Source organism: Eptesicus fuscus, chromosome 7, assembly GCF_027574615.1.
Source record: "Eptesicus fuscus isolate TK198812 chromosome 7, DD_ASM_mEF_20220401, whole genome shotgun sequence".
NCBI lineage: Eukaryota > Metazoa > Chordata > Mammalia > Chiroptera > Vespertilionidae > Eptesicus > Eptesicus fuscus.
This window is the reverse complement of record NC_072479.1, coordinates 69,728,460-69,740,946: the sequence shown is the minus strand read 5'-3', so window position 1 is coordinate 69,740,946 and position 12,487 is coordinate 69,728,460. Positions and strand designations below refer to the sequence as shown.

The 12,487-nt window shown below is 38.5% G+C and overlaps 1 protein-coding gene across 6 annotated transcripts in view; it reads left to right on the top strand.

Moving 5' to 3' along the window:
* BICD1 (BICD cargo adaptor 1) overlaps nt 1-12,487 on the top strand; it is a 194,067-nt gene that overhangs the window by 129,543 nt on the left and 52,037 nt on the right. For all 6 annotated transcript variants that reach the window (XM_028144143.2, XM_054719176.1, XM_054719177.1 and 3 more), the window contains exons 3-4: nt 3,183-3,335; nt 10,693-11,118. In XM_028144143.2, the coding sequence (XP_027999944.2) occupies nt 3,183-3,335; nt 10,693-11,118 (579 nt within the window). The remainder of the gene's footprint in view (nt 1-3,182; nt 3,336-10,692; nt 11,119-12,487) is intronic.

Below are 12,487 nucleotides of genomic sequence, written 5' to 3'. Positions count from 1 at the left end.
TGGAAGGCATGATTATTTTTGATACATTACTCTGGTGTGTGTTAATAAGTGTTCACGTTGATATTTTCTTCTTGACAATAGTGGAGGGAATTTATGATTCCCACGTAAGGAAATCCTTTCAATGTTAATTAAAGTAAAATGTTAAGAATGCTGCTATGCTCAGGTGCCATGAAAATAATGAGCATAGTCTATCACACACATTTCAGGTTAATCCCCTCTCCCCTGAGGAAAAGCTGAGACTCAGGTCTCTGGAGGTGAAAGGCAAAGGCTAATGCTGTCCCTGGTTGTGCCATTTTCTCCCCTTTCTCTCATGCTTTATTTTTCTCACCCTCATTATTCTTCATGGAATTGCTTTAGTAGAGTTCAGCACCATCGTATCCCAGTAAGAAAAAAATTGTGGGAGATAAATATCATGAGTGGTACACAAAACAACAGTAACAATCTTTTAAGTTTATTATGGAAGCAAAGAATATTGCCCATAGAATTTAATCTTTGGCAATCAAAACAAGGATTTCTAGCAAAATAAATAAGACTAGTTTTCTTTCTCTCTGGGTCTTACGTGTGTTTTATTGCTAGCAAGCCTTTCAATTTAACCAGTTTCCCAGCCAAGATTTTCCTTAATTAGCATCAGGAGTTTTCATTAGCTATTTTATGAGTTATTGGTTAGAGATCCTCATTAGTTTTGCCATGGTCTTAAAATTATCTTGACATTTACTATCTTACTATATAAGATTTTATGGTTAATTCTCAATATATACAAACTAGGCCTCTGGTCATTACCTTTTTTACAGTGTACACACATTTTACAGAATCTCTTGTATCTTAACATTTTCTTTATAATTTTATATAAATTACTGGCATCCAATTTATCAGGCTTCCTCATGTTGTTATACACATAGATAAGGAAAACTATTTACATATCACTCAGTTATAGTAGATCTTTTGAGAAGTAGAAAAATATCAAGATTTCATGTTTTTGCAAAATAAAATAATTTAATGAAATTTTATAATTTGGCTTTATCGCCAAACTTTACCATTTTTTATTGTATACTTTTGAGCATGTATGCTCAAAGTATTGTCCAGGGAGCAGGGAATAAAGTAATGTTTCTGTCTCCAAGTCACTAGACTATGTAGTGAAGAAGAATTAAACATCTCGTTATTTAGGCCTATTTTAGTTCAAGGTGTGTTATTTTCCCTTTTTCCACACTCTAAAACAATGCAAGAGAGAACGCCACCATCCATGCAATAATACTCTTAAAATTTGATGTTTAACCATTTGCTTATTGTTTTGTTTTTCATTCCATCGATATGAGGGCCTAAAATGTGCCAGAAATTAGAACACATTGATGAACAACACAGAAAGGTTTATTATATTCAGATGAAAAAGAAATTTAGTAAATGTAAAAAGTGTAAACAATAAGTAAAGAACCAATTTCAAGTAATGATTAGTGCCACACTATTCCCTCAACAATTAGTATTATTATTATTTTTTTAACTTGGAAGGAGTTATGCAATTTATTGAGTGAGAAAATAGGCTGTAAAATATCTTTACATGGTAAGATTCATTTCTTAAACATATGTACAGATATGGATAGACAAGATGTGTAAAGGGATACAGATTAAAGCATTAACAGTGATCTCTCTGGGTGATGGAATTGAGTTTGGGTTTTTTGGTTTTTTTAATTTATTTTTATTGTTGAAAGTATTACAGATGTCCTCCATTGAACCCCTCCACCCTGTTCCAGCACTCGCCCCAAAACAATTATTTTTTGAGTACCTACTCAATGTTAGATGCTGATCTATAAAATAAACCATAGGGTGATGGTGAGTAAAGGGGGAGCTGTTTGATATTAGCTCTTCAGGGAAGCCATTCTGAGAAGGTAACATTTGAACTGAGACCTAACAGACAAGTAGAAACAGAAGAATTTCCTAATCTGGGTCCTTGGAGACTATGGATAGAATTCAGGATGGGAAATGTGCGTGGGAAAAATAATTACGTATCTATTTTCACTAAACTTAGATGGAAACTTAGCATTTTCTCCTATTTGAATGTAGGCAACAAACCTCAGTGGTATTAGCAGCACCTGTTACTTTGTGATCAATATTTTCATACCATATCTCAGTTCTTGCAGGCATTTTGAAATGCCATCTTTGCTTTGAAATTATGGTACAGTCATGCGCCACATAATGTTTTGGTCAACGATGGACCGCATATGTACAGTGGTTCTATAAGGTTATAATAGAGCTTAAAAATTACTGTCGCTGTCCTGGCCAGATGGTTCAGTTGGTTGGAGCATCATCTGTATACCAAAGGTCGGGGATTCAGTTCCCAGTCAGGGCACATAACTAGGTTGCAGGTTCAATCCCAATCAGGGCACTTAGGAGAGCCAACTGATTGATGTTTCTCACATCAATGTTTCTCCCTCTCTTCCTCACCCCCCTCCCTTTTTCTCTCTCTCAAATAAATTTTAAAAAACCATGTCCTTGGGTTAAAAAAAATTAGGATTAAAAAATATTCCTATCACCTAGTGACATCAGAACTGTCCTAACATAGTAGGACAACACATTACTCACATGTTTGTGGGGATGCTGGTATAAACAAGCCTACTGCACTGCCAATCATATAAAAGTATAACACATACAATTATGTATAATACATAATACTTGATAATGATAGTAAATAATTATTATACTGGTTTATGTGTTTACTATACTATACTTTTAATCATTATATTAGAGATTGTTTTGTTCCTACTTATATAAAAAAAGTTTGCTATAAGACAGTATGCCATGTTATGCTGGCAGCAGCATAAAACACTTTGTAACTTCCTTTATAAAATACATCTTGTATTTACTGTGTCTCTTGATTGAATAACTTTCTGTTGTGTTTTAATTACTCTTGTGTTGTTTTTGTGCAGTGCAGTAGCATGCTGTACAGGCTTGTAGCCTAGGAGCAATAGGCTATTCCATAGAGCCTAGGTGTGTAGTAGGCTAGACCACCTAGGTTTGTGTAAATGCACTCTGTGATGTTCATGCCACAAAGAAATCGACAGAAGACAAATTTCTCAGCATCTGTTGCCATTATTAAATGGCACATGCGTATTTTTAACTACCCAGACATTACACTTCATAATACCTAGAATAAGAAAGGTTTGTATTGATGGTTTATTGTATTGTTTCAGAACAATGAAATGGTGGAGCTACAGAGAATACGGATGAAGGATGAAATTCGAGAATATAAATTCCGAGAGGCCCGACTCCTTCAGGACTACACTGAGCTGGAAGAAGAAAATATCACGTTGCAGAAGCTTGTGTCCACATTAAAACAGAACCAGGTAAGATTTAAGAAGTTATTTGGTTACACTCCAGATGGACCACGTCTTCGGACCAGTAAGGTTAAATCTTCTCTTTATTTCTTTGTTAGGAACCTGTCAAAATAAGCCTTAATCTCCCTACAATATTTATGTGCTAAAATTTCCCAGCGTTTCTATTTTAGCTAAGAAATTTCCCAGTCCTTCTATTTTAGCTAAGATTTAGAAGGCAAACCTAGAAGTTGTATGATTTACAATAAAGTTTCATTGGGTAAGAAAAATTTTAGTTTATACTTTAGCTCTATGTTAATTTATTTCAGGAGTAAATCATATGTATTATAATAACTTAACCTGACAACTTATTAAAAACCCGATCTATAAGCTTGTTTTGTATTACAGGTCTCCCAGCAATCCTCTCTCTTCTTCTTCTTCTTTCTCTCTCTCTCTCTCTCTCTCTCTCTCTCTCTCTGAAAATTACATTTGCATTATATAAGGAAATGGATTAAGAAATAGAAAGCAGTAAGAACAAAATTATAAGAAAAAGAAAATGCCTGATTTCTTTTTTCAGCTGTAACCTGACTAAACAGATTGCATGTGTACGTTTAAATAAATTTTTTTTGGTAGTAAGGCTTAGCTTAATTGTTTAATTTTCCTTTATTAGTTATAGCATTCTTGAACCTGTAATTTTAGGAGAATTTATTTATGAATACAATTTTATCAAGTAATTAAGTGAAGCTGGATTGTATATTCAAGATCTTTTCAAGGTGCTTCTTCAACCACAACCTCTTCTCTGATCTAAATGCTATTGTAACCTCTCAGTTCAGGTCAACACACTAGATACCAGGTGCTGTGCTAGGCTAGAAAGATATGAAATCCATAGGATAGCATTCTTGCCCTTAATTGGAAGAGACTTGTGACGTGAGGCCAGCCCAGATGTATGCTTCTACTTCTACTTTCTACTCAAGTTGGTATCTCGATCCCAAACTATTATTGCTTTTGATAGATACAGGGGTTAAGAGAAGAAAGGAAATATCCAGAAGGAAAAAAATCCAGGTATTGATGCAATTGAAATTTGATTTCTGATCATTGCCATTTCCCCCATTTTTGGAATGTGGGGGAACAAGATGTCTGCTAAGGAGTGCGAGGATGACTTGAGACCATGAAAAAAGGGTTACCAGGATGTCACCATGTGATCTTACCTCATTCCCTCCCCTTTAAGCCTGAATCACTGTGTGTGTGCACACGCACGGAGGGCTCTCAGTACCATGGACATTCCAGCTCTTGATTTGACTAGGGTCATTGAGCTCACAATGGAGAAAATTAGACTTCAAATAATTTTTTAGAAACTATGCTTCTCATAAACTTCTTAAAATAAGAAGGGTATTTTTTTGTGGTCTTTTTTTTTTTTTTTTTTTTGTCACTCATGAAGTGTGTAAAGGCCTTAAAGCAAATATACTTGAACTGCAAATATTTAAAGCGGTCATTATTCGTGATTCCTAAAAATCCTCAGTGCTCTCTGCACAGGCAGGAGTGCGCCCAGAGCCGCGCTGTGGAACCTCCCATCACTGCATGTGGAGACTCATTTACTCAGGAGGTTAATTTAGGCCAGTATTACGTATTCTTGAAAGTCTGCCAAGGTATCCTATGAGTCCTCATTAACCCAGATGCAGTTTCGGTGGGAGTTTGTACGAGCAGTCTGGCAGATTACTGTTTACAGTTTACCCGTGCCCTCCCACCGGTAATTGAAACGTGGGAATCGAATGCTTAACTCAGAAGTTTGAAGAAGAAAAAAACAAATAGGAAAATGTAAACATCTCTTTAATTTTATTTTCTAGATGCAGTATGACAATTTCCCAATTAAGTGTCTAGTTCATTACTTTGAAATAATTTTCTTTACAAAGGGCCATTCTGGCTTATTCCCTGACAAAGGGGTACACTGTCACGTCACAAGTCTCTTCCAATTAAGGAAATACTGGTTTGGTTTTTGTCTCCTACTGTTGGCCTTTATTTATAGCATCTATTATAAACTCCCTATATAATTAATGAAATATTAGGTATAATAATTTATGCCACAGATTTTTTTTTTCCAAACAGATGATGATGGTTCACTTTCAATCTCAAAATTGATCTGATTGTTGCTTTGAACTGAAGCTCTCTATACAAAATATACTCTCCAGCCTGGTTTGATGTTTCTCTCAGCAGCAAAGCTGTTAGCATTATACAAGACTTAGTTCAAAGAACTAGAAGATTCTTTCCTTCTGAAGTTCCATTTTCGTTATTGATTATTTTCTTTAAAAATGTTGTTTAAATAGCACTTTTTATTTCCTTTATAGTTTTTATGTATTGGTTTGTTTATTTTCCATATCTCCCTCCACTATGATATAGCACCTCACCTAGAATAGAGCCTGGACTATGGAAGGCATTAAATAAATACCTGCTGAAGGAAAGAATAAATTGTTTTAAAATTTCTGTTACATTCACTCTCCAACTGAGGGAGGATATTATAATTCACCAAACCAATTTTTATATGTGGTCCTAAATATGAAATATATGGAACATCATCAATGAGTGACTGCAAACTTGAGCCACATCCCTCCATGTGCTGATTTGTTTCTGTGTCCAAAATGAAATAATTCTGAATGCATTTTCCACCTTTATGCTTTTTAAAACAAAGCAAAGCATAGGAAAAGCAGCAGTGATAAAGAGCGGTCAATGCAACTGTCAAAAAAATCCACTGATGAAGCAAAGCTGTTTGTTAGACCTCTTGCAAAAGAAACCACCTCGACAAAACCTTAGTAAGTCTCAAAATGGGAGCGTTAGGGAAGAGTGTTTGTTCATAGGATTTTAGGATCTGGACTGGGTTTTGCCAGGTGACAAATTGGTTGGGATAGACTGAGTTTATAACATAATAGCTTTGAGTTGGAGAGTACAACAGAGTGAGCATCTTGACGTGAGTCTTGAGGAAGCTGTGTTAGCTGGGTCTCGTCTTCCAGGAGCGAGTAGTCCCTTTAAGCAGCTAAGTTTTTCATGCCTCTTCCTATTATTGGTAGCGGGACGAGGGATAGGAAAATTTGCCTGGTTGCAGTATTAAAACAATTACTTAACATAGGGCAGGAAATTATGTTAGTTTTAATTTTTAGAGATGTGATGGTGAGAGGAGGGGGAAATAATAAATTCCATTTCCCTAATATCTCACATATTGAACTAAAGCACTCAAATATGTGTTATCTACTTGTTAAAATTAATAATTCAATTTATGTCTATTATGAAAAGCATATCCTCCAGGGATATATTTCTATATCAGGCAATAATATCATAAGAGACCTAGGGAACTGTTATTCAATTCAGTTTGATTTCATTGAACCAGTATTTCCAGGATATCCTATCTAATAAAAGAGTAATATGCAAATTGACTGTCACACCAAGACACAAGGTGGCCACCACAAGATGGCCACCACAAGATGGCCTGCAGGGGAGGGCAGTTGTAGGAAGTTAGGGGTGACCAGGCCAGCAGAGGAGGGCAGTTGGGGGGGACCAGGACTGCAGGGGAGGGCAGTTGTGGGGGGGCAGGCCTGCAAGGGAGAGCAGTTGGGGGGAACCAGGCCAGTAGGGGAGGGCAGTTGTGGGAGGGACCAGGCCTGCAGGGGAGGGCAGTTGGGGGGGACCAGGCCTGCAGGGGAGGGCAGTTGGGGGGGGAAGGCCTGCAGTGGAGGGTAGTTGGAGTGGGACCAGGCCTGCAGGCGAGGGCAGTTGGGGGGGACCAGGCCTTCAGTGGAGGGCAGTTGTGGGCAATCAGGCCAGCAGGGAGGGTAGTTGGGGGTGACCGGGCCAGCAGAGGAGGGCAGTTGGGGGGGACCAGGACTGCAGGGCAGGGCAGTTGGGGGGGGGCACCAGGCCTGCAGGGGAGGGCAGTTGGGGGGGACCAGGTCTACAGGGGAGGGCAGTTGTGGGTGATCAGGCCAGCAGAGGAGGGCAGTTGAGGGAGACCAGGCCATCAGGGGAGGGCAATTGGGGGGTGGGACCAGGCCTGCAGTGGAGGGAAGTTGGGGGTGACCAGGCCTGCAGGGGAGGGAAGTTCGGGGGGCCCAGGCCTGAAGAGGAGGGCAGTTGGGGGGGCCAGGCCTTCAGGGGAGAGCAGTTGGGGGGAATCAGGTCTGCAGGGGCGGGCAGTTGGGGGGGGACAAGGCCTGCATGGGAGGACAGTTGTGGGGGACCTGGCCAGCAGGGGAGGGCAGTTGGATGGGATCAGGCCTGCAGGGGAGGGCAGTTGGGAGCCAGCAGTCCTGGATTATGAGAGGGATGTCTGACCACCCATTTAGGCCCGATCCCTAAATGGGTGGTCAGACATCCCTCAAGGGGTCCCAGATTCGAGAGGGTGTAGGCTGGGCTGAAGGACACCCCCTCCCCCGTGCACGAATTTCGTGCACTGGGCCTCTAGTTTTTCTATAAAGCCATATACTTTTTTAAGGACAAAGACATGGTCCCTGGCTCATAAAATGAATAGTCACAGTAAGGAAGGCAGGTCATAAATTCAGCCATCCATGTAGTTGCATATTAAAGCTATGTGTTAGGTTTGGCAATACAGGGTCACATTAAAATCTTTAGAGTTTCGGACTTTGAAAAGGTTACGGTACCTATTCCCAACCCCCATGTAGTCAAAAATAAAAAGAGCTACTAAACTATGAACTTGCTATAAGGAATCCCAAAAAAATACTGATTTTTTTTTCTCATGGTAACTACTTTGATGCTGTTTTTAAAATATTGGACCCAATTTTTAAGTGCCTTCTCATCCTGTTTCTTGGTTTATACAGTTGGCTGGGGCTCTAATTATCTGATGCCTCCTTGCAATAATGGCACCATGGAGTGAGCTGTTAGCCTGAGTGGGTCAACAAAGACCAGAGTTAGGATTAGGTTCCTGATTTGGGTCTTGAAGGATAAATAAGAGTTTTCCAGATGTTAGCCTTTGCCTAAGCAGAGAAAGACAAAAATATCTGGGTGAATATTAGGAGTTTGAACCAGTGAGTGGAGTGAGTGAAGCTGCCCAAATAGAAAGAGATCCAGTCTCATAGGAAGTCTCCCATCAATTGAATACAAATCACAGAATTAAAAAATCTACAAAACACACTAAATTAATGTCATGAAGCCCAGGAGTCTACAAACTTTTTCTTTAAGGGCCAGATAGTAAATATGTTAGTTAGGTTTTGCAGGCAAGACAGTCTCTCTTGCAACTACTGCACTTTGTTGTTGTAGCGTGAAAAAGAGCCATAGACAATATATAAACAAAAGAGTGTGACTGTGTTTCAGTAAAACTTTATTTACAAAAATACATGGTGGGCTGGATTTGGTCCAGAAGGCACAGTAATGTTTGAAAAACCCTGGTCTAGGTTATCAGTTTAACAGGGATTAAAGAATAAAAAGGTCTATAATGCAAACTAAAGTAATGTCTGCAAATGTAAGCTATTATATAATCTGGGGCAGTCAGAGGATTGGTTGAAATATTAACTAAGGTGTCCTGAATTGTCCAGGGGGAAAAAAGGAGAAGGTCAGGATGAAGACAACTTTATAGTATATAAGCAGCCCTGGAAGAAAAAAACGATACAACATGCTGTTATTCCAAGCAATTTCCATGACTTAATTCTTACAAATAATTTTATTATGGACCTGTGAAATTCCAGTGACACTGTAAGTGTTTGTTGTCCATCAGTATCCATTGTTCCCTTCTCCCAATGTTGTATCCAGTTTTTAACTGGGCATAGTAGACTACCCCAAGTAAAAAGTATATTCTTCACCTCCCTTGCAACCAAGTGTCATATGACTAGTATTTGCCAGTGGGATATGGGAAGTGATATGGACAACCTTTGAGACAGGTCCTTAAAGGGAGAAGGTATGCCCCTTACCTTGTCCCACTGCTTGGAACATAATCAAGATGGCAAGCCACCTTAGACCATCTGGACCAAAATGAGAGGTGGTGCAATAAGCTAGAAGGAGCCTGGTTCCTGGATGACCTCATGGAGCAGAGATTTCTACTGATCCTTGATTGACTACTTCCATATTGTTACATGATAGGGAAACAAACTCCTATCTCAACTAAGTCGCTCTTATTTAGGCGTCTGTTACATCAGCCAAACCTACATGCTAACTAAAACTATACTGAAAACTGTTATCCTAACATTTGCAAGACAAGCCATTGCATTGAGATTATGTGAAGAAGGATGGTGGGGGTGGGGGAGAATTAGAAATGTATGAAAGTGATAATGGTCTATGATCCCTATTTTTTAGTTTTTAAAAGCTTTTTTAAAAACAAGTTTAAACTAATATAAACCAAAAAAAATAGATTTAAAAATAAACACATAGGTAATATTAGTACCTCATATCATAATGACTTTATTATATTACTTTTTCTATTCAATTTTTTTATCCACAATAGTTTATTCAGCAAATACTTATTGCAGAGCAGAATTCTGTTAAAAACACTACAAAGAAACATTGAAGCATTAGGAAGGACACCTAGGTGCATAAAAAGTCTTTCCCCTCTCTGAGGAGATTACAGTGTAGTTGTGGAGATAAAATATTTTTTGAAAAGTGCCCGTGATAAGTGCCATGGAAAAGGCCCCAAGGAAGGCATGTTGGTTTAGAGTAGAAATCTTTTCCCTCTGCGCTTTCATGACCAAGAGGGTGTTCGAGCAGGCTCTTATTTGATATAATTCAAAAGAATATTACATTGATAACAATATTATATATATACATATATATATATATATATATACACATATATACACATATACATATACATATACATATACATATACATATACATATACATATACATATATATATTTATTTATTATTGCATGATAGGTATTCCAGATTCTATCCTTAAACACATAAAATTTTTCTTTGCTTCCTCATCTTACCCTTAAACATTTTTATTGAGATTATGTTTTCATTGTCATCTTTTAACTAATTTATCTCTGGGTATAAAAATTACTTCATTATTAATAATTAAAGAAAACCAAGTAATAGTGATGATGAAATCTTGGTTGTGAATAGTCTCATAAACAATCACTAAAGAAAAAAATCCCTGTTGTATTAGGCCAGCAGTGCCCCTTTGGTCCATTGGACCCCATAAAAGAAATCCTAAGACAAAATACATTTTCATCTCTGCTAAAAATTGAATTTATATTGATATATAATTTCTAAAGAAACCATCCTGTGTTACCGTAAGGGTATATACTAATATACTGTGTTCTTTATAGATTTATTTTGTAGACGAATGTTTTGATTTTTTTTTTTAATGATTAGGTCCACTAGAGTGTCTAATGGCAGTTTTGTAAGACGCAAATTTTAGTTTTATGAATCTTCTCTGTCCTATCTAATTCAGGTTGAATACGAAGGCTTAAAGCATGAGATTAAGCGATTTGAGGAGGAGACGGTGCTGCTGAACAGCCAGCTGGAAGATGCCCTCCGGTTGAAAGAGATCGCTGAGCACCAACTGGAAGAAGCCCTGGAGACCTTGAAAAACGAAAGGGAGCAAAAGAACAACCTGCGGAAGGAGCTGTCCCAGTACATCACCCTCAATGACAACCACATCAGCATCTCCGTAGATGGACTCAAGTTTGCGGAGGACGGGAGCGAACCGAACAACGATGACAAAATGAACGGGCACATCCACGGGCCTCTGGTGAAGCTGAACGGAGACTATCGGACTCCCACTTTGAGGAAGGGAGAGTCTCTGCACCCGGTGTCTGACTTATTCAGTGAGCTGAACATTTCAGAAATACAGAAATTGAAGCAGCAACTTATGCAGGTAAGAATTTTGTGTAGGGCCATTAGAATGGATTCCTTATAGATTGTATAGCATGTTGTGGGATTTCTTGTTCTTACATTTTGGCTCCAGATTATTTTTTAAAGTATTGCTTCTTTAGTTAGCAACTTTGAAAGTGCAGTGTTTTATAAAGACACAGCGGAAGAAGTGTTGAGGCATCTCATTTGCATTGCTTTAAGAAATTTCTCGCCGAAACCGGTTTGGCTCAGTGGATAGAGCGTCCGTCTGCGGACTGAAAGGTCCCAGGTTCGATTCCGGTCAAGGGCATGTACCTTGGTTGCGGGCACATCCCCAGTAGGGGGTGTGCAGGAGGCAGCTGATAGATGATTCTCTCTCATCGATGTTTCTAATTCTCTATCTCTCTCCCTTCCTCTCTGTAAAAAAATCAATAAATATATATATTTAAAAAAAATTTCTCTCTTGGAGCCACAGATCAGATTGCAGTCAGAAGGCAGCTCGGTGCACATCCAACAAAAGAATTCAAAGACTTCCTATACAAGTCAAATGACAGAAAATTATCCTTTCTATCTTAAGCAATTGTATATTGTCAGCATAAGAAACATGCTTATGAGTTTATTCTTGTGAGTTTATTGGAGCCAAACTGTCGACAGCTGCTGGGAAGCAAAATCTCAACCGATTGAGCGAATGCTCCAGAGAATGCCAGTTTTGCACCGTATTTTATACATTATAATCAAAAGAGGAGACGTAAGTGGGTTACATGAAATCCAGTAGCGATAGATTAGGGAGGTGGGAAAAAGCAAAGCGGGAAACTCTGGGGTTAGTTGAAAAATAAAATGATAGATACATACATCTTTTACTAAAGTAGGTACACAGGATAATTACCAGTCAACAATGAACTCAGTAACAATGAGGGGGTTTGTGGTCTCCGCAGAGTGGTGCCTGTGCTTTGAGGGGTCCAGAAAAAGGAAAATTGCTTTGACATTCCAAGGATATGTTATTGTAGATGCAAAAAGACACAATAGGCAGGCTCAGTTAAGGTAAAGATTGACTTTTGTCAGGGCAGATACTGGCCTAGGACATGATTACCTGCCATAAACTGCTTTTAGTTAAAAAGTTTTCATTTCAGACCATCCTTTGTGGTTACTTTAGGTCTCTGAGTTTGTAAGGCCGTCTTGCAGGCCTTCCCTGAGTTTATCAGGTTAGCATGTGGCCTCTTTTAGTCTACAATATATAGTTTCAAGAATAGTGGTTATATTTCACAGCAATACTTTAAGCTTTGGACTTACTATATGCTAACTAGCCAGGAAACCATATGATTAAAAATACAGAACAGGTATAAATCTAAAACCAAGGCATTCTGATCCCAACATAAATTAGGCCTTAATTTTAG